At 43.1% G+C, this 23,921-nt stretch overlaps 1 protein-coding gene across 2 annotated transcripts in view; it reads left to right on the forward strand.

The window, feature by feature from the left end:
- ITPRID1 (ITPR interacting domain containing 1) overlaps positions 1-22,665 on the forward strand; it is a 113,304-nt gene extending 90,639 nt beyond the window's left edge. For both annotated transcript variants that reach the window (XM_047695843.1, XM_047695844.1), the window contains exons 10-14: positions 9,600-9,682; positions 10,076-11,356; positions 17,174-17,301; positions 18,109-18,220; positions 18,710-22,665. In XM_047695843.1, coding sequence (XP_047551799.1) covers positions 9,600-9,682; positions 10,076-11,356; positions 17,174-17,301; positions 18,109-18,220; positions 18,710-19,015 — 1,910 coding nt within the window. In that variant the 3' untranslated portion in view covers positions 19,016-22,665. The remainder of the gene's footprint in view (positions 1-9,599; positions 9,683-10,075; positions 11,357-17,173; positions 17,302-18,108; positions 18,221-18,709) is intronic.
- Positions 22,666-23,921: the final 1,256 nt, after the last annotated feature.

Below are 23,921 nucleotides of genomic sequence, written 5' to 3' on the forward strand. Positions count from 1 at the left end.
ATAGTCTTTTCTCTTTTTAGAGACCTCAGAATGAAAATAAATAAATCATTTGACTGAGGGCATTGGAAAATAAGTAAGAAAAAGAAATACCATTAATCCAAGAAGTAGGAATCCTGAAATATCAGTACTTATTGTCGAAATTAAAAGTTGTCAAAGAATTTCATCTTTTAAAATGTACCATGGTTAGTGGTTTTAATGCTGAGCTCTTTTACAGGTTTAAGGAAGTAATACTACATCAGTTCTCCATGCTGCTTGAGGACATAGAAATAAAGACAGAAGCCTGTCCAGTTATGTTCTACACAGCAACCCAGTCATGACATCACAGTCTGAAACAGAAATGCACATGCTTGCAAACACACACATGTGCACACACACATTATAAAGAACTTTTGATAAAGAAAAACTCACATATGTATGCAAAAAAGCATATTATAAATTGTGTATTATTTTTATTTTACAAAATACACACATACATTTGCACAAAGAAACTGGGCTGGATTGAAAGATCTATAGACCCAGTCTTGTTATTTTCCTTCATCCTTAGATGATAAGTGATTTTTATTTTCTTATTGGCATTTTTTCATTTTCCAAATTTTCTTCACCACCACATACTATATGATCCTAAAAAAAAACTAATGGTATTAAGGCAAAAGAAGCAGTTTACAGAAGCAACTTCTTTTCTTCTTTTTCTCTTTTGTAATGATGAAGGAGGGTAATTCTCACTAAAGAACAGAAGACAGGGCACCTGGGTGGCTCAGTTGGTTAAGCGACAGCCTTCAGCTCAGGTCATGATCCTGGAGTCCCAGGACCCAGTCCTGCATCAGGCTCTGTGCTCAGCAGGGAGTCAGCTTCTCCCTCTGACCCTCCACTTCTCCTGCTCTCTCTCTCAAAAAAATAAAATCTTAAAAAAAAAAAAAAAAAAGAACAGAGGACAGACTGCTAAACCTGGAGCAATACACAAACAGAGGGAGAGAGAAAAGAAGGAGGAAGGAAAGGGAAAAAAGAAAAAGAAAAAAAGAGAGAGAGAGAGAGAGAAGGGGTGGGGGAGGAAGGAAGGAAGAATCCCCAGGTAATAAGAAAGAAATTAAAACAAAAATGTCAGCAGGGCACTTGTGGAAATTATGAAAACGTTATGTAGAAATTTTTGTAGGATAGGAGCTCCTCCGCCCAAGTATGCCTGGCATAGAAGGAAGAATTAAATTGCTTCAGGAATATTTGCCACAGTCACGAATGTTCTCAACCATTCTTCAGTTCTAGGATCAGAGTCAAGATAAATGTAAGCTCTGTGAGAGTGGGTATCTTTGTTGACATTATGCTGGAATTTCTAGAACAGCGTAGGACCCCACAGGTGCCCAGTAACATTTGTGAAATGTGGAAAACAATAAAATGGAGGTTTGCAGTAAACCAATCCCAGGCTGTGTGGTGTGGCCTATTCTCTTCAGAATATTAGCAGTGGCTTGGCCCACAGCAAGAACGGGTGGCAAGGCCTCAGATGACACAAACAGATTTCAGAATGAAGATCAAAATCATCTTGAGGCCATAGAAATGTAGTCTCGACTGAGCTAGATTCAATTTCACAAGAGAACAAAATAGAGACTGAGCTTAGTGTATAACCCAACACTGGGAGCTCAACTTCTGACTAGGCAAAGGGCAGTCCTCTGTTCCATGTTGGTCAGACCCTATCCTAACTCCTAAATCTAGTTCTGAGTGCTGGATTTTATGGCAAACATGACTAGATAAGCACTTAACTGAAAAGCCCAAGACACAATAACTTGAAAACTGCCCTGTGAGGGTTGATTTAAAGGCTCTAGGGAGATTTAAGCTGAGGAAGAAAGGCCTGCAGAGTACAAGCGAACTGTCTTGAGGAAAAAGGGTTAAACTGTTCTGTATGACTCCCTGGATCAAACTATGACCGGGGAATGGAAAAATCAATTGTAGATTCAGCTCAATATAAAGAAGCATTTCGTAAAAAGTGTGATATGTTCCGACCAGAGAGAAGTAGGTCTCTGTACCACAAATGTATAATCACTAGCTAGATGGCCATCTGTAAGGAATGTTCTGGAAGGGATTCCTACTTTGGATGATCGGTGGTACCATCCTAACTTCCAATCTGGAGGACGGACTGTGGCCCACAGAGAACTTTGTTTGTTCTACCAAACATTTAAAATTACTTTTTAAAATGCCTTCAGGGGAACACACCCTCTGGCGTCCAGGCAGTCCACACCGTCCCTATTGTCTCGCATCCTACCTGCTTAACAAGCTTTAACCTGCCCCGTTTGAGTTTGCATAATCTATAATGTCCAGTCCAGTTCCAAGATAACTTGTTCTGTGACTCAACTTCACCAGCACTGTCACAGAATTTTCTACCACTGGGGGAACAGAAGAGAGGGGACCATGGCAGAGAAATCCGTGAAATGGCATAGATCAGTGTAGACAGTGAGCCCCAGGCTAAGGCTGGACTATTTCTTTTGCTCTACACAATTCTAGCTTATGGTGCACCCCCAAAGACGTCTTGCCCTTTTCTCCCTCCCTCATTTATATTTTGATTCCATAGACTTTCTCTTTCCTGAGCCTCTGGGAACTCAAACTACACTAACCTTAAAACTCTCTACTTAGGATTCAAAAGTCTTTATTATCAACTCAGGTCAGGAAAGCAAGCCCTTGCGGTGGACTTTTCTCGCGACTTTCAGCCTTTCCGGGGACTCTGGGCAGGGTCCAGGCTCCTCAGTCCTGTGGTTGGTGTAATGCTGCCACCTGCTGATTATTTGGACAAAGTGCCTGAGGCATCGGTCTCCGCGGACGGAAAAGTTGCAAACTTCTTAGGCAGCAAAGGGGTCCCGCCCAGGCGGGGTCCACCTAACTGGGAGGGTAAAATCTGACTCTGGGAAGACAGGCCTGTGCTGGAAAAGGTCATTTCTAACAAATACTGATATGAATAATAGTACACAAGAATGATATTTAACAATGATATTCATCGTGATTGAGTTCTAATTGATAATATTAAGAGGATGTTCTGCAGCAAAAATTTATATATGTGATTAGATCATCTTTTCCTGTGCCTGAAGTCTTCATATATCTAGTATATCTTATTAGTATCCTCGCTGCAACCCCTCAAGTGACCCATCATCCCCGCATTTATTCTTTTCTGCGTGAGGAAACACTCCGCGTGGACGTAAGTGGCATGCCCAAGATCACACCGCTAGTCAGCAGCAGAGTCAGACTCTGAATCCAGTAGATCTGGTTCCAGATTTTCTAAATGACTCAGTTAAGGGTCAGGCTTGGATCTCAGTAGCCTACCCTGCAGAGAAGCCCCCCCCCCCCCCCCCCCCCCCCCGCCTGAAAGTATGAGATTGGCAGAGTAAGGGAGCCAGCTGTTTCGAGGGACGTGAAAACCCATAAGGGGATTGGTGGTGGTTTGGAGCAGGATCCCTCCAGTAGTGGGGGGGGGTTGAATAATTAGATTCAGCTAGGACAAAAGGACTGGTAGGTAGAGGTGAGGTGGGAAGTCAAGGCCCTAATCTAGGGAAGTAAGGAAGAACTGTAGCTCCTTGAGCATATTAAAAGCCTGTGGAAAATCCCATCGATGAGGCTTCTAAAATTCTCCCAGTCTTAGTTAGCCTAGATGGTTTCAGGCACTGGGCTGGGTTGGCAGGTAGGCACTGGTGCTACTTCCATTGCTCTTAGCCAGATGCCTTACTGCCTTCCCTTAAGTCATGCCCCTCGGTGTGAGGACATGGGCAGGACAAGCAAAGCACATTTGCATTAGTCTGTTTGTTTAATCTATTGTAGCCATCCTGAGCGAGGAAGTGTCTCATCCTTCGTATCATTTAACTGCCACAACCTTAAGAGAATATTTAGGACACTCAAACCCATTTTTGAGGTTTTTTCCATCTAGTTGCTGAAAGGCTGGTTTATAGGCGGGGAAGGATTTCTAGTTCTCTGAGGAAACTAAACCATCTGTATATTGGCCCACACTTTGCTTGGTAACGCTCTCTAAATGATTCAGATGCGTGTCTTTGACTTCTAAAATACAAGATAAACAGGCCTCTAGTCCTGGGAGAACTACGCCCAATCCCATCACTTGATCTCACCATCACAGAAAGGCTTTCAAAATCTGATTATTTCACAAATTCAATGAGTTTTGGAGGTTATTTTTGTTATTTGTTCTTGTTCGTCGTGCTTTACACTAGTGCCATTAACTGATGGTAACAGTTATAATTTAAACACATCCTTCCTAGAGGAAATCACTCTTTCTATCTTTTAGGGACCCTTTACTTTGGTGGTTGTTTATTTTCATTTGAACCAGATTGGCATGGACCAACCAGCACGTGGAGGAATGAACTCTGACATAGAGTTTTGTTCTGGTGCTCGAATGTATAATTTCATCTTAAGGTTGTAAGAAGGGGGGAGGGGCGCTTGGGTGGCTCAGTGGGTTAAAACCTCTGCCTTCAGCTCAGGTCATGATCCAGGGGTCCTAGGATCTAGCCCCGCATGGGGTTCTCTGCTCAGCAGGGAGCCTGCTTCCTCCTCTCTCTCTGCCTGTCTCTCTGCCTACTCTTGATCTCTGTCTGTTAAATAAATAAAATCTCAAAAAAAAAAAGATTGTAAGAAGGGGAAGAGCGACCATTTTAGATGAAGCTTATACTAGAATAATTGCTTAGGGATCATCTGGAAAGTTTAAATGATAATGACATACCAGGAGTCCTTCACAGCTTACCGTGCAAATCTTGCACCAAAACATATAGATAGAAGAGGTTTCAAAGCTGTTTTGTCCATCCTTCCACAAGTTTCAACCCTGCTGCTGAATATCTCTGGGCCGCCTGACACTTATATGGTTGGGGATGGAGAGTGAGGGGTACAGTCAGTCCCATCTTGCTCCCTCCTGTTCCGTGGTCTGTCTACGGCAAACCGGCTTTGGGGGCCAAGTAGAAAAGCTGCCGTGAGTCACCAGCACAGAAACTGAGATGGGAGGTTGTGTGGAAAACTCATGAGGAAGAGCTGCCCACTTGGTGAGGCTGTTCAGTGGAGGGGTTCCAACGGAAGTGGCCAGAGCCCTTCATAGAGTACCAGAAAAATACTGTATATTCTGCTCTGGCCATTTCAGAGGTTTCTGCCATAATCACCACTGATTTCATACCCATAGGTGTTATAAGAAGAAAAATAGGTGATTTTTTTCTAACTCTAAAAGGAGCTGGAAGACTTTTATAGCTCATTATAACAAGAGCCGTGAAGTCTTAAATATTACATCATATTGTGTAAATATTACACAAGTAACGTCCTATAATAAATACACAATGGGTATACACTATTTCCTTTGACAACAAGTAAACAAGTATTCTATTAGTCAGGCTAAAGCCTCTGTAAAGATTGTACATCATAGTCAAAGGAAAACCTCACAGGGAGTTACTTCCACAAAAACTACTCAATTTTATAACAGGTGTTTTCTTGGGGCGGGGGCTGGTTTTTCCTTTTATGCTTCTAAGTCTTTGCTATAAACCTCACACTACAGTATTATTATTTTTTTGTTTAAATAGTCTGTTGTTATTTTAAAAGATTTAGGGAATTTTTTTAAAAATCTCTAAAAAATGTATCCACACTCAGGGCATGTGGATGGCTTGGTCAGTTAAGCACCCAACTCTTGATTTCAGCTCAGGGTATGATCTCGAGGTCCTGGGATCCAACCCTGCATCGGCTCCGCACTCAGCAGTGAGCCTGCTGGAGATTCTTTCTCTCTCTCTCTCTCCTTCTGCCCACACCCTCTGTGCAAGCTCTCTTTCTCGCTAAGTAAATAAATATTAAAAAACAAAAACAGCAACTTACCCAGGGGTGCTGGGGTGGCTGTCATTAAGCGTCTGCCCTCGGCTCAGGTCATGATCCTGGGATCCTGGATCAAACCCCTCAATGGGCTCTCTGCTTGGCGGGAAGCCTGCTTCTCCCTCCCCCACTCCCCCTGCTTGTGTTCCATCTCTCGCTGTGTCTCTCTCTATCAAAAAAATAAAATCTTGGGGCGCCTGGGTGGCTCAGTGGGTTAAGCCCCTGCCTTCAGCTCGGGTCATGATCTTGGAGTCCTGGGATCGAGCCCCGCATCAGGCTCTCTGCTCTCTCGGGGAGCCTGCTTCCTCCTCTCTCTCTGCCTGCCTCTCTGCCTGCTTGTGATCTCTCTGTCAAATTTTAAAAAATAAATTAATTAAATAAATAAATAAATAAATAAATAAATAAAATCTTTAAATAAACAAACAAACTTACAGACACTTTTTTTCTTTCGGTACTTTAATTTTTTATTTTTTTTCAGCATAACAGTATTCATTATTTTTGCACCACACCCAGTGCTCCATGCAATCCGTGCCCTCTACAATACCCACCACCTGGTGCCCCCAACCTCCCACCCCCCACCCCTTCAAAATTCTCAGATCGTTTTTCAGAGTCCATAGTCTCTCATGGTTCACCTCCCCTTCCAATTTCCCTCAACTCCCTTCTCCTCTCCATCTCCCCTTGTCCTCCATGCTATTTGTTATGCTCCACAAATAAGTGAAACCATATGATAATTGACTCTCTCTGCTTGACTTATTTCACTCAGCATAATCTCTTCCAGTCACTTTCGGTACTTTAAAGATGTCATCCCACTGTCTTCTCTCTTGGATCATTTCCAGTGAGAAACTCACTGCTTTCCTTGACTTTGTTTCCCTTATGTATAATGTGTCTTTTTGTCTCTGGCTGATTTTAAGATGTTTCTTTATCATTGGTGTTGGACAGTTTTATTCTGATGTACCTTGGTATAGTTTTCTTCATATTTTTTGTGCTTGGGGTTTGCCGAACATCTTGAAACAAACTTTTCTTCGAAACATTTCTTCCAGTGTTTCCCCTTCTCTTTGGGATATTCCAGGGACCTATATATTCAGCTACGTGACGTGTCCCACAGCTCACTGATGTTCTTTTTATTTATTTATTTATTTTTTCTTGAATCTCTGTTTTTGATTTGGGGTAGTTTCTACTGTTATGTCTTCAATTTCACTATTTTTTCTTCTACAATTTCTAAAATGCTGTTAATCCTATCCAGTATAAATTTTGCCTGAGACATCGTGTTTTCATCTCTAGAATTTCAGTTTGAGTATTTTTTATATCTAGCAGTTTCCCCTTAACATAGTTAATCTCTCTTCTAGCTTCTTAAACATATGGACTGTAGTCATGGTAATTGCTTTAAAGTCCTTTCTTGTGAATTCTAACATTGTCAGTTCTAGATTGGCTTCAGTTGACTGGGTTTTTTTTCCCTCACTATGGGTCATATTTTTTTTTGCTTCTTTACATGCCTGGTATTTTTTGTTAGATGCCAGATATTATAGATTTTACCTTATGGAGGCTAGATATTACTTTATTTCTATAAATGCACTTGAGCTTAGGTCTGGGACACAGTTGAGTTACTTGGTCCTTTCAAGTCCTTTCAAGTCTCATTTTTAAGATATGTGGTGTGGGGGAAATGCTCATTCTAGGCCTAATTATTCCTCAATCCTAAAGCAAGACACCTATGAGTACTCTGCCCCACCAGTGCTCTGGGAATTGTGAGGTTTTGGAGTCTGGCTGATAGAAGCATGCACTATTCCCAGCCTGGGGACTCCTAGGCACTGTGTCTTCTAAGCCTTTCCAGTGGTTCTTTCCCCAGCCTGTGGTGTTTCTTCACACACATGAGCAGTTCAGCCCCCAGCTAAATACTCAGGAGGGTTTCTGTGAGTTCTCTCTGTGAAGATCTCTCCTCTCTCCCACTCTTCCCTGCAAACTCTAGCTGGCTCAGTCATTCCAGACTCTTCATTTTGTCTCTTCAACTCAGAGTATCTGCCAGGTTCTGCCTGGGTCGGCCCTCCCTCGCTACACCATAGCCTATAAACTATCTCAAGGCAGGAAGCTGGGTGATTATACGGCTTGCATTATTTACTCCTACATCTCAGGGACACCCATTTTTAATTGCCTGATGCCCATATTCTTCAAACTGTTTTTCACACACTTTGTCCAGTTTCTCAGTTGTTTCAGGTGGGAGGAAAGTCTAGTTCTTATTACTTCAGCTTGCCAGAAGCAGAAGTCTTCTTTAGGTCAATGACCAGTCAATATTTTCCATATTTTACCCTTACCTATACAGTAAGAGAGGTAATAACAAGATCCAAAGACATTGTTTTCTCAAATTTCTTCCATGTGTCTAGGATTCAGCTGTTGAAATTTATATCCTTTGATTTTTATTTGATACAGAGAGAGAAATGATGAGAGAGATATAGCAAGGGGGAAAGAGAGAGGTTGGGGAGCTGCAGCCAGAAGGAGAGGGAGAAGCAGACTCCCCACTGAGCAGGGAGCCTGATGCAGGACTCAATCCCAAGACCCTGAGATCATGACCTGAGCCAAAAACAGACGCTTAACTGACTGAGCCAACCACGTGCCCCAAGGGTCCTCTTTCTACTTCTTGTAGAAGAAGGGCTACACTCCAACCACCCTCCTCCCAGGCGACTTCCTCTTCTAGCCCATAAAGTATTTCTCATTAGGTAAGAGAAAAAAATCTTCCAATTTAATCTTTATCAGGTTCATCCTCTAGTAGCCACCCATATCCTCCACCTCTGCTAATATAACACAATATCTATGGTAAAAGTTCAGATAGATTTAGAATTTCCAGATGCTCATATTTACAGAATTGTTACCTGCCCTCACTTCACGTAGTTCTTTCTTTGCTCCTTCCAGCCTTTTGCAATGACAGGAGAAGCAGTCTAAAACATGAACAAGGCCTTGTAGTCATATAGAGTGCAGATGAAGCTAGTAAGGTTCTTATCTAACATTTAGTTAAAAAAAAAAAGAATATATATGTCTTAGACAGAGCTGCTGTAACAGAATACTACGGACTCGGTGGCTTATGAACAATAGGAGTTTATTTTTCACAGTTCTGGAGGCTAGAAGTTCAAGGTCAAGGTGCTGGCAGTTTCAGTGTCTCATGAGAACCCACTTCCTTGTCCACAGATGGTCATCTTCTCACTGTGTTCTTACATGGTAGAAGGGGCAAGGGAGTTCCCTTCTCTGGGGTCTTCTTTTAAGGTATTTTACAAAGTAGTAACCCCACTAATGAGAGTTCTGCTCTCCTTATCTGTCACTCCCTGAAGGCCCTGCCTCCTAATACCACTACCATGGGAGTTAGGATTTCAACGTATGATTGGGGGGAGGGGGTTGCATAATATTCAGTTCATTGCAAAATATATACAGAGATATATACATTTTGTTTTTTATTGTGTTGTCAGCATGGAATTTAAGGGCTATGCATTTCCTTCTGGATTTTCTTCCCCTTATTAAAGATGCATCTGCAACCATTTGCTATTTTGTCTTAGAGATGGTCATCCTTTCTCCTTTATTTTGTGTTTTACTCCTTGTATCAGGAAACCAGTGACCCAGTTTTACCTGGACCCTCTGACAATCTAGAAAATAGACACTTGGAATTCCCCACTCATCCCTATCTCCATGCATTGGGCATTTATTGAGGATCTATGGCCTATCTGGCACAGAGAGGGTTTGATCTCTGTCCTCCTGCCACCCCACTTCCCTTCACTGACCCCAGGCCTCGTGACTTCTTTCCACAGATGCCACAGTGAACAGAGAAAACAGCTTCCAGTCCGACAGCAGCGGATTCCTGGATGACCCCCTGGAACCATTCTCCTTGCAGGTAGAGGGCCACTGGTGGGTTGGAATAGGAGTAAAAGGAAAGATAAGCAGAAAGCACACCACACTGCCATATTTGGGAAGGGCAGCCAGCCCATAGAAGACATGCATCACAGGTACCCAAGGGGCGGGGGATTGGAGTCACACCAAACAAGGTGCCAGAAAGCTTAGCATTCCTTTCCTTCTTATTTTCTTTTGATTTTACCAAACAAGGAAGCGAGCTTCATAGACAGAAGGGCGTAGTTAAAGTGTGACCTAATGGAAACCTGAGTTTGTAACTTTTATCTCCGGACTCCTAAGTTAAGGGTAATGACAAGGGACAGACCCAAGCACATCTTAAACCAACCCCTTCCCCACCGTCCTCACCCATTTGCCTTTATCCTGGTTTCTCACACAGATGCCTTCCTTGCCAAGCAGCCAGAGTCCTGTTGAGAATGGATGTAGAGAGCCAAGGGATCAGAGCCAGTGCTTAGTGCCACCCCAGGACTGCCAGCAAGAGTCAGATGAATCTGATTCCAAGAATATGGTGAACACAGCCTTTTCAAATCAAGACTGGAGTGTCATGGAAGAAAAGGCCTCAACATCTACAGTGGAGGAAGAGTCTCTGTTTGAGGATATGGAGAAGCCCCCAGAGCCATTGACCCCATATACAGCCCTTGACAGGACCACCAGAGGGGGAGAACACCCAAGGAAAGACAGCCATCCAAGGCAGGACTTGCCCAGGCCCCAAACTGGAACCGAGGCCCTGGTGGGTCCAGCTAGCTCCAGGTGGGACTGTCCTCTGGGGTTTAGGCTGCCCCACAGCACAGAAGCCAAGGATGGGTTTCTGAAGCTTGAGGGAGCTGAGGAAACATCCATGCAAAGCCACCACTGCAAGTCCCAAAGACCCCGGGGAGCTGATCCTGCTCACAACAAGCCCCTTCATGTAGATACTGAGGCAACCTGTCCTGACACCAATGGTACCTCAGTGACAGGAGAGAGCCCACCACAGCATGTCCCCAGGCCCAGTAATGTCATGTCCTATACAGTTGACCTTATTCAAACATCTGCAAAGTTCATTCCCCACCTCGACAAACCTGCTGGAGATACTCCCCATGCAAAGCCAGTATGTCGTGCTTTGGGTCAAATACCACATCAAGCAGAATCTGAGAGGGGAAAGCTTCCTCCAAACGCTGACTCAAACGCTGCTGGTTCCAAGTCGGTGACAATCCAGATGTCCTCCAACCTGGCATCTGCTGCTCCGGATGCTGGGGCTTTGGGGACTGATTCTAAAGGAACAACTTTAGAATGCACCATGGGTGAACTTGCTCCCACAGCAGAACCAGGATTGGAGACAAAATCAAGACAGTGCCGTGATGTTTCTGTTCAGGCTGATATACGTGAGCTTAGACCCTGGCACTGCTGTTCAGGGCAGAATAACAAGGCCCGGCGCCTCACCAAATCCGTCTCTCTGGACACAGGCTTCTCTTATATCTGCCCACCGGGCATCTGCCACGCTGAACCCACCCACGGCTGTGTCTGCTGTCATCACCGGCCCCACTGCCATTCAGAGAGGCAGAGCCCCAGCCCTGTGTCTTCAGCCTGTAGACACTGCCTGTGCTCCCATCACCATCTGGAAGCCCAGTTCATGAAGACTTTGAACGTCCTTCAGGACACCACAGCGAAGGAGCTATGCTCGGTAAGTATTCCTCTCTGCCAAGACAGGGCGGAAGGCCGCTGGAGCAACACCACCTCAGGGAGAATGTTCGGGCCACCCGAATGTGAGCTCTCAGGGCAAACCCTTCCATCTCAAATCATGAGTAATATCTGTAGAGTGCTTTATAGCTTACTACATATTCTCACAAATTTCTCTCTTTTTTTTAAGGATTTTACTTATTTATTTGACATAGAGATCACAAGTAGGCAGAGAAGCAGGCAGAGAGAGCGGGGGAAGCAGGCTCCCCGCTGAGCAGAGAGCCCGATGCGGGACTCGATCACAGGACCCTGAGATCATGACCGGAGCCAAAGGCAGTGGCTTAACCCACTGAGCCACCCAGGCTCCCCTCTCACAAATTTCTTCTTATCTGATGCATCCAATCCCCTCCGGAAGTAAGGAGGCAAATTTCATTATTAATCTTCATATGACAGAGGGGTATAGAACAATAAATTCACGTGTAAGTTTATAAATATTAACGCATCTGTACATCATCTCCAGTTCAGTCTAACTGAACAATTCTCTGTCTTAAATTCACTTAGCTGAATAATCTTGCACAAGCCATTATTACATCTCTCTTGATTCTAGTTCCTGCTTTGCAAAATAGGGAGACTCTTTTTTTTCTAATAAATTTTTTTTTAAGATTTTATTTATTCACTTGACAGAGATCACAAGTAGGCAAAGAGGCAGTCAGAGAGAGAGGGAGGAAGCAGGCTCCCTGCTGAGCAGAGAGCCCTGATGCGGAGCTCAATCCCAGGACCCTGAGATCATGACCTGAACCAGGCAGAGGCTTTAACCCACTGAGCCACCCAGGCACCCCAAATAGGGAGACTCTTAATGCCACAGACACAGGATTGTTTTAGGATTAAGCAAGAGAAAGCTTGTAAAGCACTTGGCATGCGCAGACGCTCAGCCCAGTGCCCAGCCCACAGAAGGCCCTAGAAAATGCTAATTGAGTGGCTCCTGTTCTTCTTACTCATTTTTGTCATTATTTTATTATTGTTCAGCTCTTGAATCTAGAGCTTCTCTAGAAGCTCCATGTCAAATGGAGGGACTCCTGCTCCATCGTGGGTGAGTTTATTTAAAAGTGGACGTTGAGTTTACGGAAAACTGCCTGACCCCCAACCTGTTCAGCCCCTGATAAATCAATAAGCATTTAGTGAGTCCTTCCCGTGTCCCCTCTTCCTTGATTCTCAAGGTGAGAAATGATCTAGGCTTTTTTTCTTAAAAAAAAATTAAGAGCATCACACATGAAATCACCTGTATTGAAAGTGAAAAAACAGAAAGGTGGCACACATAGGGCTACAGCTGTTCAAAGAAGAGTGGAAGGCAACTGTTATTTATTAAGCACCTACTGTTGGAGGCCTGATGGGTTACCCTCCCATTCTTTTAATTCCACAAATATTTATTGGGTGCCTATGCTAATCACTTTATTTACCATATGTTGCATAACCCTCATTTTCACCCATACCATAAATCCTGAGTCCCTCATACATATGCCAGGTCCTCCCTCTTTTACAAATGAGGAACCTAGAATCAAGAGAGTATAAGTTTCCAACTTCCTCTACTAATAAGTGGTTAATTCAGATGCTAATTCAGATTTCCCCTCTCTCTCTGCCTGCTTAGCTGACACCAGATTCTTGGACAACATACTCCAGGCAATGGTGTGTCTAGCTTTAAAATATCTAAATCTGAAGAAGTGTAATGGCAACATGAGAAAGTGATTATGTGAAAGACAAGGCAATTACTACCTAGCCCTGCAACATCTAGAAATCTGCATAAATGTTATATAAACATAGAAAGAGAATCAATGAAAGATAAGTGATTTACTCATCATTTTTCAAATTGCAAGGTTTCAGGCATTTGGAATCGAATTGATCTGAGATTATACACCCTGAAATACATACTATCTCAGGTTTTATTAGATGACAATGCATTTCTCCTTACTTAGATTCGAGGAACCGCAAACATACACTCAAAGAAAACAGTCTTTTTACATGTGCATTATTATACTTGTGGGCAGGTGCACACACAGGCACATAGAGACCAGCAGAAAAGCAAGTGAAAATGGGGGATTGCATTTGCACACAAGAGCAGGCTTCTTAAGCCAAAGAACATACTCAGGAACAGAGAGAAAAGGTATCTGTGGTGAGTGAGCCTGGGTTTGTAAGGCCCAAATAATATTGTGGAGAAAAATATCTCTAAATCAGATGCCAGCTGCTAACTAGGGTTACAAAAATTATTTATAAAAAAAATCTGGAAAATGAATTTGGACTAAGTGAAGATTATAGGCAGGGATAGATACTATCTACCACCCGTTCCAAGAAGGTGTTGAAAGTAAGAGCAAGTTTAGGTAAAAGACTCAGAAAAACATTCCCACCTCCTCCCCTTAGAGAGGAGTGCATAACAGTGCAGAGATTCACTTGACTTACTGGTAAATGTTATTTTGGTGGTCTTGTGGGTCACCATGGTTTGTTGATAGGATTAATTCTTTTTTCTTTTAAATATTTTATTTATTTATTTGACAGACAGAGATCACAAGTAGGCAGAGAGGCAGGCAGAGAGAAAGGGGAAAGCAGGCTCCCCGCCGAGCAGAGAGCCCAATGTGGGGCTCGATTCCAGGACCCTGAGATCATGACTTGAGCTGAAGGCAGAGGCTTAACCCACTGAGCCACCTAGATGCCCCTCGGATTAATTCTTATGTATATGTGAATTCTTCATAATAATTTAGCGATTAAAAAATACTTTCTATACAAGAAAATAAGAACATCTGAAATTGGATTTTTGGATATTAGAAAATTCTTCTATAATGTTGATGATTTAGATTTAAGTAAAAAGCATACACAGCTTAAAAAATAAGATGAACCAATTCAAAAGTGGCATTTCAATGTTTCTCATGGTATTGCTCTTACTATTGAAGTTAAAGTTTATTTTAATGGACTTGGGTTAGTCAAGTAGACCTTGCATTGACTTTGGGTTATAACCCAGCACTTACATTGGAAGAAAGAGTTCCAAACAGCTTTTTTTTTTTTTTTGCTTGCCTAGTGTTTCCTTTTTTCTGAAAACTACTATACCTGTTCTAGAACTGAAATGTACTTTTAGTACTTCCAAATGACCAGAAGATGGCAGTGTTTCAGAATCTTCCACCTCACACCCTCTGGGCCAGCTATCAGTACTCCTGAATCCCAGACCCCTGTGCCTTCCAATCACAAAGAGTTACCCCAGAATAACTAGATGAAGCATAAGCTTTAATGTTTCTAATGCTCAGCCTACTTGAGCACCATATTTCCATCCCTAGAGTTTGGTCGTCCTGTAGGAAATCTACTAGGACCATTCAGCCAGCTTAGTCCTAAGCGACAAATAGCTTGTCCCCGTGTCCAGGCACACTACTGTGACTCAGTTAGATCTTGAGAAGAAAAGATATGACTCAGGCTTGAAATCTGTCCTTTTGGACCTTGGACAAGTCACTTTGCCATTCTTTGTCAGAACACCTCTCTATAAAAAGAGCCCTTCATCGTCTCAAAGATCTTTTCTGGTTTCAAGAGCCATAATTGTAGTCACCTTTCAAGCATGCTTGCCAACATCAATAACACTTCAAATACTCCTCTAACTGGTTCAAATGCACTCACACTGAAGCAAAAGTAATTAGAGAGTTTTGCCATGTAAAATATGTTATTCATACATAAAAATTAGGGGACAGAATCAAACCAAACTCTCAGAGCAAAATGATGAGGAGTTTTCAGTATAAGAACATCACTTGTAGGAAAGTATTTCCATTATGACAATTCCAGTAAAAGTAGAAGTGAAGCTCCAAGGATCTTGGCCATGGGGTTTGGGGGAGAAAAGTAAGAAATCTGGGACTTCCTTAAAACAGGGCTAAGAGGAATTAACACAGCTGTAAGACTGGTCTCCATGGAAGGAAGAAGAAGATAAGGTTGAAAGACAGCTGCCAGAAAAACTAGTTTCCCTTCAAGAACTTTCCAGAAGCCCCACCCCATGCTTTCCACTTTGATCTCATTGCCATCCTACTGCAGGGGATGCTGGGAAATGTCATTTATTAGACACATTGTTACCCTAAGACATTAGAAGTCTCTTCATGTGAATAAAGGGGAAAAAAACAGTGAGCAGGCAACTAACAGCCTCTGCTATGCTACTCTGGGCGGTGGGGAGGGGAGCCAAACCCATACGCATGGTAGAGAAAGCATTAGGGTCTAACAAGTATTAATGTCGCTTAAAGTCAGATGGGTGGAGATGTTGGGGTTCTGGATCATGCATCTATATTTACTTATTTATTTATTTAACAGAGCAAGAGAATGAGTGGTGGGAGGGGCAGAGAGAGAAACAGACTCCCTGCAGAAGAGAGAACCTCATATGGGACTTGATCTCAGGTTCCTGGGATCTCAGGCTCCTGGGATCAGATGCTTAAGTGACTGAGCCACCCAGTCACCTTCATGCATCTGTTCAAAGCATGATCCAACCTGGGCTGGAAAAGAAGGCGGATATCTAGTAAGAACTCAGCAAATCATCAGGTTCTCAACAAATGGACTGGACGTAGGGGCTTCAGGAAGATATATAAATTAGGACACCACGGCAGAAGCAGAGTCACACAGAGAAATTTAAGAACAATTTAAAGAACAATTCACAGATGAATGGATAAAGAAAATGTGGTGTATATATACAATGGAATACTACGCAGCCATCAAATAAAAAACTGAAATCTTGCCATTTGCAAAGATGTAGATGGAACTAGAGGGTATTATGCTAAGCAAAATAAGTCAATCAGAGAAAGACAATTATCAGATGATCTCTCTGATATGAGGAATATGAGAAACAAGACAGAGGATCATAGGGGAAGGGAGGGAAAAATGAAACAAGACGAAACCAGAGAAGGAGAAAAAACCTTAAGAGACTCTTACTCTCAGGAAACAAATTGCTGGAGGGGAGGGGGGGTGAGAGGGATGGGTGGCTGAGTGATGGACATTGACTGGGGAGGGTGTGTGCTGTGGTGAGTGCTGTGAATGGCGAAAGGCTGATAAAGCACAGACCTGTACCCCTGAAACAAATAATATATTATATGTTAATTGAAAAAATAAAAATAAAGAACCATTCACATCGGGAACAATAAGGAGCAGGATGGGGAGCATAGACAGAGTTTAATTCTAGATTCCAATTCACAAAGAGAGTAGGATGCCTAACTGATGCCTCCCTTACTCTGGGTGAGCTTGTCAGCCACATGGAGCTGGTCCTGCAGATTTCACCACCAGGGACTGTGGTTAAGCAGGGATAAGACTGATAAGTAAATAAATATATATATATATGTATATATATATATATTATTCTAAGCAGACCTTCTCTAATCAAACACATAGCATTGAGACAGATGTGTTCGTTATTGAGATTCAGAGTGAGGCAGTATTCAATGCCTGCGTTAAACAAGATTTAACAGGACTCAGCTTTCCTAAGCACAAGCCATCTCTCCGACACTTTCCCCCTGATTTCCGTATCTGTGTCCTTGTACCCTGACATCACCTAGTTCTTCAGACAGCCGTCCTATCTCCGGGACATAATGTCTCCAAGAGCCGGTCAGCAACCAACTGCTGTCCTTCTGTCCCAGGTAAATGTTGCCTCTGCTCACCCGGAGAAGCCAGAGGCTGGGCTTTCCATCTATTCTTTCCCTTGCCTTAGCGATGGGGCTTCACTGTAGACAAGGGAGCCCTTGGGAGGCAGGCAGGCTCCACCATCGTGAGGTTTTGCTGTGAATCAGAAAGGACTTCCTTTTCAGCTCTTTCTAATTGTTCTCAGTGCACAGTCCAGGAGATGGAAGTGATGAAGATGGTGTGCCAGAGTTTCCAGGAGCATTTGGAGGAAATTGAACAGCACCTTACAGGACAGCAGGCACTCTTTTGCAGGGACATGTCAGAGGAGGAAAGGTAATTATCGAAGAGAGTCATAAAAGTAAGTAGAGCCCACACACCTGAAGCAAGGAAAAGTAATCAGGGCAGGACAGATGAGCACCCAGGAGCAGGACTAATGAGAAATGAGTCCCTTTCCTTGGCTTTCCTGTTCTTGTTCTTGCTTTCGCAGTAGGAATCTGTGAGAGCTGTGCTCGCTTCGGCAGCACATATACTAAAATAGGAATCTGTGAGAGCTATTTGTGAGATAGCAACACTTACTCTTTAAGTCCAAGGCTGTTTGAGGTCAGAAGATGGGCAGTCAGCTGAGAAGATGGAGGATAGCCAGCAGGATATCTTCCATTGATGTGAATGGAGCTTATGCAAATGTAAGTGTTGGATGTTATTAGAGTTTTGGAAATCTGCGTTATTTTCACATAGCTGAAAAGCTTATGCCCCAAATGTAGATTAGCTGCTGCCTGGGCCTGAGGGGTGAAATAGGGATCAATCGTAAAGGGGCATGGGAGTTTTTATTGGGCAGATGGAAGCTATCCCAAACTGACCAGTGGTGAGTGATGCAACTTGGCAAATTTATTAAAAATCATTGCATTGGACTGTTAAAATAGGTAAACTCTGGGTATACAAATTATTCTGCAATAGAGTTGTTTAAAAAAGAAAGAACACCTGCCCTGGTGACATACCATATCTGATACAAATAAAGAAGGTGACGGTCCCTTGTAAGAGATGTCAGAGGCGTGACCTACCTTTTGAGAGGGACGATGGAGGACTGAGCTAGGAGCTTGGAGATGATGGGAAATATGGTCAATCTCTGTTCTTTAACTGCAGGCAGGAGGCCAAACAGCTGCAGACTCTCCGTTGGGCCCTGCAGCAGCAGGTGGAGGAGCTGGCGTTTCAGTTTGGAGACCGGGCTCAGCAGATCAAAGACGAGATTCTATTGGTACGGGGCGGTGGAGGGTGACACTTGACTCCATCCTGCAGACCGCCAGAGGGATGCATTAGATCAGAAACCTGATTGTGCAATCCTTTCAGATTCTAGGATTATGTGCCAACACCTTCATTTTAAGTATAAAGACGTTGAAGCCTTTGCTCAAGGCCACGTGGCTAGTTGCTGGCAGTTGAGGATTAGAACTCAGGTCGTCTAATTGCTATGCCAATCTTTTCTTCTGCCCTGTAAATAAGCAATACATATTAATAATAATAATTATTATTATTAATTATAATTATTATTATTATTGGCCATTTTCCCAATGAGAATAAGAAACACAACTTTTGAGTCGGCTTAGCCACTGCCAGAATTTGCTGCCAGCTCACAGAGCCCACTCTAGAGAATTCCCCACCCAGGAGCACCTTTCCCACAAGTCTGGCTTAACTGTTTGGTGCCAATATGGTAAGCTGCTCACTCTTTTTGTTCTTATCTTCCACTTAGCACTTTGAGCTTCTCACAGAGGAACTCACTGAACACTATCCAAACCTGCATGACTGTAACTGGACAGAAGAAAAGAATGACCAGACTTCATGTGCTAAAGTCCACCCAGCCATGGCCCCCCGGGTTGCCTTTCCTTCCCAAGATGGCCAGCAAACTCTCAGCTCAAGGGTGACCCATTTACCTGCCTTCTCTTCACCCACCTTGGAGAGCAGCACCAGGATGTCTCCTCCAGCTGGGGCAGAGTCAGGCCCAGCCCCCTTGTCAAATTGTCCTATTGGAGATAGGGGTACAAATGTCTTCCTCTAGATCAGAGTGGTTTTGATGACCTTCCTGCAAAGTGTAAGAGCACATTCCAGCCAGACAAGGAAATCTAAATTGACCCCCAGAAGTGTCTGTCAACCTGCTTCAGCTATTTTTAAAAATATTCTACTCTGTGTTTCAACCCAGGAGAAACTCAATATTTCAATATTTATTCAATACATAATAAGTGAGCACCTACTATGTGGCTGGCACAGGGAATACATGGGGGTCAAAATATGTATACATATCTCTAGATATAAATGATAGACAGTCTTTGCCCTGCAGAAACATAGAGTCTACTGGGTAAGATAGAATGTGGATACATAAAGACATATGGATTTGAAAACTGTGAAAGAGATTTGAGGGAAATCACAGGGTTTTATGAAAGAGAACATAGCAGGGAATCTGACTGAGATCAAGCTGTCAGGAGTGCCTGGTTGAGGAAGTGACAACAGAAGAGGGAAAGAAAATCCAGGGCTCAGAAGGGCCAGCCTGTCCAATGGCCTGAGGCAGTCGGCCCCTGGAAGCATTGATGAAGCTCCCACCATGACCCAGGAGATCCTGGGTCAGGACAGTTGTAAACAAAGACAGTTGTAAACAAGACAGACATTCGACTCATAAATAGCTGGATGGAGAGCGGAGAAAAGAAGAACAACCAACAAGATAACTTCAACATTGACAAATGCCATGGAGAAGACAGCGTGTGAACTATGTAGGGGGTGGTGTGGAAGAGAAGCGTACAGAATTCCTGAGGGTGACAGGCAGGGCCTTGCTGAAAGGAGGCTATTTGGCTAAACCCTGGATGGTGAGGAAGAGGAAGCCATGTGAAATTCTGAGGGAAGAACCTTGAAAGCAGAAGGAATGGAAAGTTTAAAGGCCCTGAGGCAGAACCAGCCGAAGTTGCTGAGCACATGAGTGATGGGAGCGTGGAGGGCGAGGATGTCCATAGGCTGACTGTATGCCGGGGTCTGAGAGCCAGGATTCTTCTTCCTTGTGGAAGCCATTACAGGCTTTAAGGTGGATTGTCAGATAGTCTGGTTTACATTTAAAAATCCCACTGACTGCCTGTGGGGAGCATGCGGTTGGGGACCTGCAGCTAAGCAGTGCTCCCAGGGACGAGGCTGTTGGTGTAATCCCTGTGGTAAGAAGCAAAGTGTCGAGTTGCTTCCATGCAGCTGGGGAGGCTTGGGAACCCCCCACCCCACCCCACTGAAACATGGGATGCACTGGCAGTCTTAAAGCCCTGGAGGAGTTCTAAGAAATGGGGAATGAAAGAAGAATGGGACAGTCAGAAGAACTTCATGGAAAAAGTAATCCCTTGAGAGAAGTTATAACGTGTAGGAGATGGGCCAGTGGAGGTCACTTCCTAGCAAGGAAACTCAGAAGCTATTTCTTTGGAAACTAGCCACTACCAGATTGGGCCTCCTAGCCTGTCTCATTCTTCATCCTCCTTGCTTTTTGAAAACCCTTTGGCTTCAGTGGAACCCTCCTACCCTCTGGACCATTCCAGTTTCCTCTGTTGACTGCCCTTTCTCAGACTGGGAACATTCCCCTTCCATCCTTAATTCTCTTTTTTTTCTCTCTCCATACCAATTTCCCCAATATGTGTAATCTACAGGCACCCGTCTCCAGTTCCTGTCCTCTCCAGAATTCCTGCCCAGCATTCTCTACTCTCTATAACATATTTGCACTTGGAAGACTTGCCTGTCTCACTGAGCCTCCAACCTGATCCTGTCATTTCCCAGAATCAGTTCATCTTCCTGATACTTTCTGTCCACGGCATTATTGTTCTCCTTGACGTGTAGACTCAGAGCCACAAATTCATGTTGTCTCCTAGTCCTCTTCCCTCAGAATCAATGATCACATCAACGCTGAGGGTACTGCTACAGTGTCATTCCCACAAGCCCCCTCAGAACCTACTACTTGGTGAACACCCAACTGAGGGGCCTTCTAATTGCCTCTAGCTTCCTTCTCTCTGAGCTATACTGGCCTCTGCCAAAGTGGTCTCCCTTGGTCATCACTTGAGTCATAATACCCTGGCCTAGGGTGAGTAGCCAGGGAGTCAGGGAGTCCTTTTAGGCTATTCTAGAGAACTAGAGAGAAGTCTCAGGATCATCCTGCCCAGAGCAGTCTTGCCCCAAACAAGCTCTATGCCCCCTCCTGCATCCTGCTGCCTCATTTCCCTGGACCACATCCATCTTTTGGCTTCTGCATCATGGTTCAGCTTCCAGCCCTAACTTGGCTCCTGATATACTGCATATATATGTGCATATGTACATTACGTATGTATATGGTACCCCTCAAATTTTTTCCCTTTCTAAACTTAAACTTAAATTTAAATTAAACTTAAAATTTTTACTCTTTCCCTGGGTCAGACGCTAGGCATCCTTGTTTATCTCCATTTTTCCAATGTAGACTTTGAAAAGTTTGCCATCATTTCTGGAGATGACTTCAGATGTGAAGGGGGAGGCAAAAAAGACCCATTGCCTTCAGATGAAGGGTAGCATCTGAAATCTCTAAGGATCACTAAACATCTCATGGTATTTCCTTGTTTATTCTCCAAACTCTCCAACAAAGAGCACCAAAGGGGAACCAAGATGTAGAGAGCTGACCATCAACCCAGAACTTTTGCTGTCTTCGGCCCATCATGACCTGATTGCCAACACTACTTCCAAATATCATCTGTAGTTCATGTCCTTCTTCCCATAAACATGAAACCTCTAGAAGCCCAGGCCACCTGGCGATCTATGAAGTAACTGCTAGTGTCCCCAGGGGTTCTCTATCCTGAACACCCTTTAGACTCACTGGGGAGATTTAAAAAATACATTGAAACCCCACCCCAGATCAATTAAACAAGAATCACCAGGGATGGGATCCAGCTACCCACAAATTTTAACAGCTCCCCAAATTATTCTAATATGCAGTTAAAATTGTTGCTCTGGATGAAAAGGCCACCTTACAATTCAACTGTTCCTGTTGTTTTCTAAGGACTCTCTTTTATTTCCCATTTTTTCTTTCTATACCACCCCTCTTAGCTAAAGAAGTCTTTCATGATTCATTGACAACCATTGAATTAGGAAACTGGGAGAGAGGAGAAATAAAAATGATGTGTGGACTTCATTTCTATTTTTTTAGCATTGACTTCTACCTTGCTCATCAGTTCTTACATTTCATCTTTATGTATAAAGAAGTAGTAAACAGATGACTTTGTTCTGTTTTCCTTCCTTTCCCAGAAGTCCTATTCCAAATTTGACAAACCAGATTAAATACACATATTTGATTCAGTAGGTCAGGGTAAGGATTATTTGTTTCTTCTATTTAACACCTTCCTTCTCTTGGAGGAAAATGTCTGTATAAAATAGTCCATTACAAAAATTATGGATATGTAAGTAGTCTTCTAAATGTATATAGTTCTTTCACCACTAGGACACAGCACAAACATTCTAGAAAGATGAATAATTAGACAAATTTCCTTTATGGCGTAAATATTAAATATAAATGTAAAACTGGGTGTTTTGAGTGTTATTTATAGTACATGAGGATATAAAGCAAGTTTCTCAAGGACAGAATCTACAACACACATTTAGGTAACTCAAATACTCTGACCTTATGATCTCCCCTTGCATTCTTCCACGTTTCCATAAATAAGCTTCTAAAATTCATGTGCATATCATACTATTTATAGCAGCTACAGTGTTTCACTCCAATATCAATGTACTCAACCTAAAATATCATAAAAACTTACGGTTATGGAACGAATGTTGAAGCAAAGTAAATGCCTTCCACCTTGAACCTTCAGGCATCCTTTGCTGGCCTCTTTATTCAAGGTGATACACAAACAATGTACCATACTAAGCACTTACCTTATAATCTCTTGTTCTCAAACGTGGGTTCACAGCAAAACTGCTCACTAGGCTTGGAAAAAAAAATTTTTTAAGATTATGTATTCATCTGAGAGAGAGAGCAGGGGGAAGGGCAGAGGGAGAGGGAGAAGCAGACTCCCTGCTGAGTGTGAAGCCCAATGCAGGGCTTGATCCCACAACCCCCAGACAAAGATGCAACCTCAGCTGAAACCAAGAGTCCAATGCTCAACCACTCAACCAACTGAGCCCCCCAGGCACCCCTAGGCTCAGAAAATTTTTCTTCTGAGAACCTAGCTTAAAGCTAAGTAAGATTCCACTTTGGAGTCCAGATGCATTTTGACGAAGTTCAGAGGTGTTTTTTACCTGAGTTGCTTCCACACAAATAGATGGAAACGAGGATTTGGTAGTTACCAGTTTATATGACCAAACTGGATAAAACAGATGGACAGACCATGCAGGTCACCATTTGTTTACACAAAAATAGTTGTCTTTGCCTGTGACAAACTTTTACCTCATTTGAGTCTCACAGTGCTAAAGGAACTATTCCCCATCTGAATGAGGAGGAAGCTAAGATACGGAGAGGCTGACCTCACAAGCACACACTGAGTCTTGTGCTTTATTAAGAAGCAACTGCATGCTGGGAGTAGGAGCTCAAGCTCTGGAGTTAAATCCAGGGTCTGAAGCTTAAACCCAATTCTACTACTTATTATCTGTGTTGGGTAAACTTCTTAATCCCCAAGCTTCAGTGTCACCATGTATAAATTATCAGAGTGAATACATATATAGTCCTTTAGAACGAGTCTGGAATATGGTTCAGTAGGATTCCATACCGAGTATGGCTCAGTATGATTAAGATTCTGATGACAATAATAAGAGCGGAAACTCCTTAATACCTACTTCCATGCAAGGTATTGGGCTAGACATTGTATGTGCATTATCACTTTTCTTCACAACCATCCTGAAAGTCAAGAATGAATACACACACACACACATGCTCAGAAAGATTGTAAATTGTCTAAGTTCTGGAAACTAATAGGAGACTGAGTTGA

Source organism: Lutra lutra, chromosome 11 (assembly GCF_902655055.1).
Source record: "Lutra lutra chromosome 11, mLutLut1.2, whole genome shotgun sequence".
Lineage (NCBI taxonomy): Eukaryota > Metazoa > Chordata > Mammalia > Carnivora > Mustelidae > Lutra > Lutra lutra.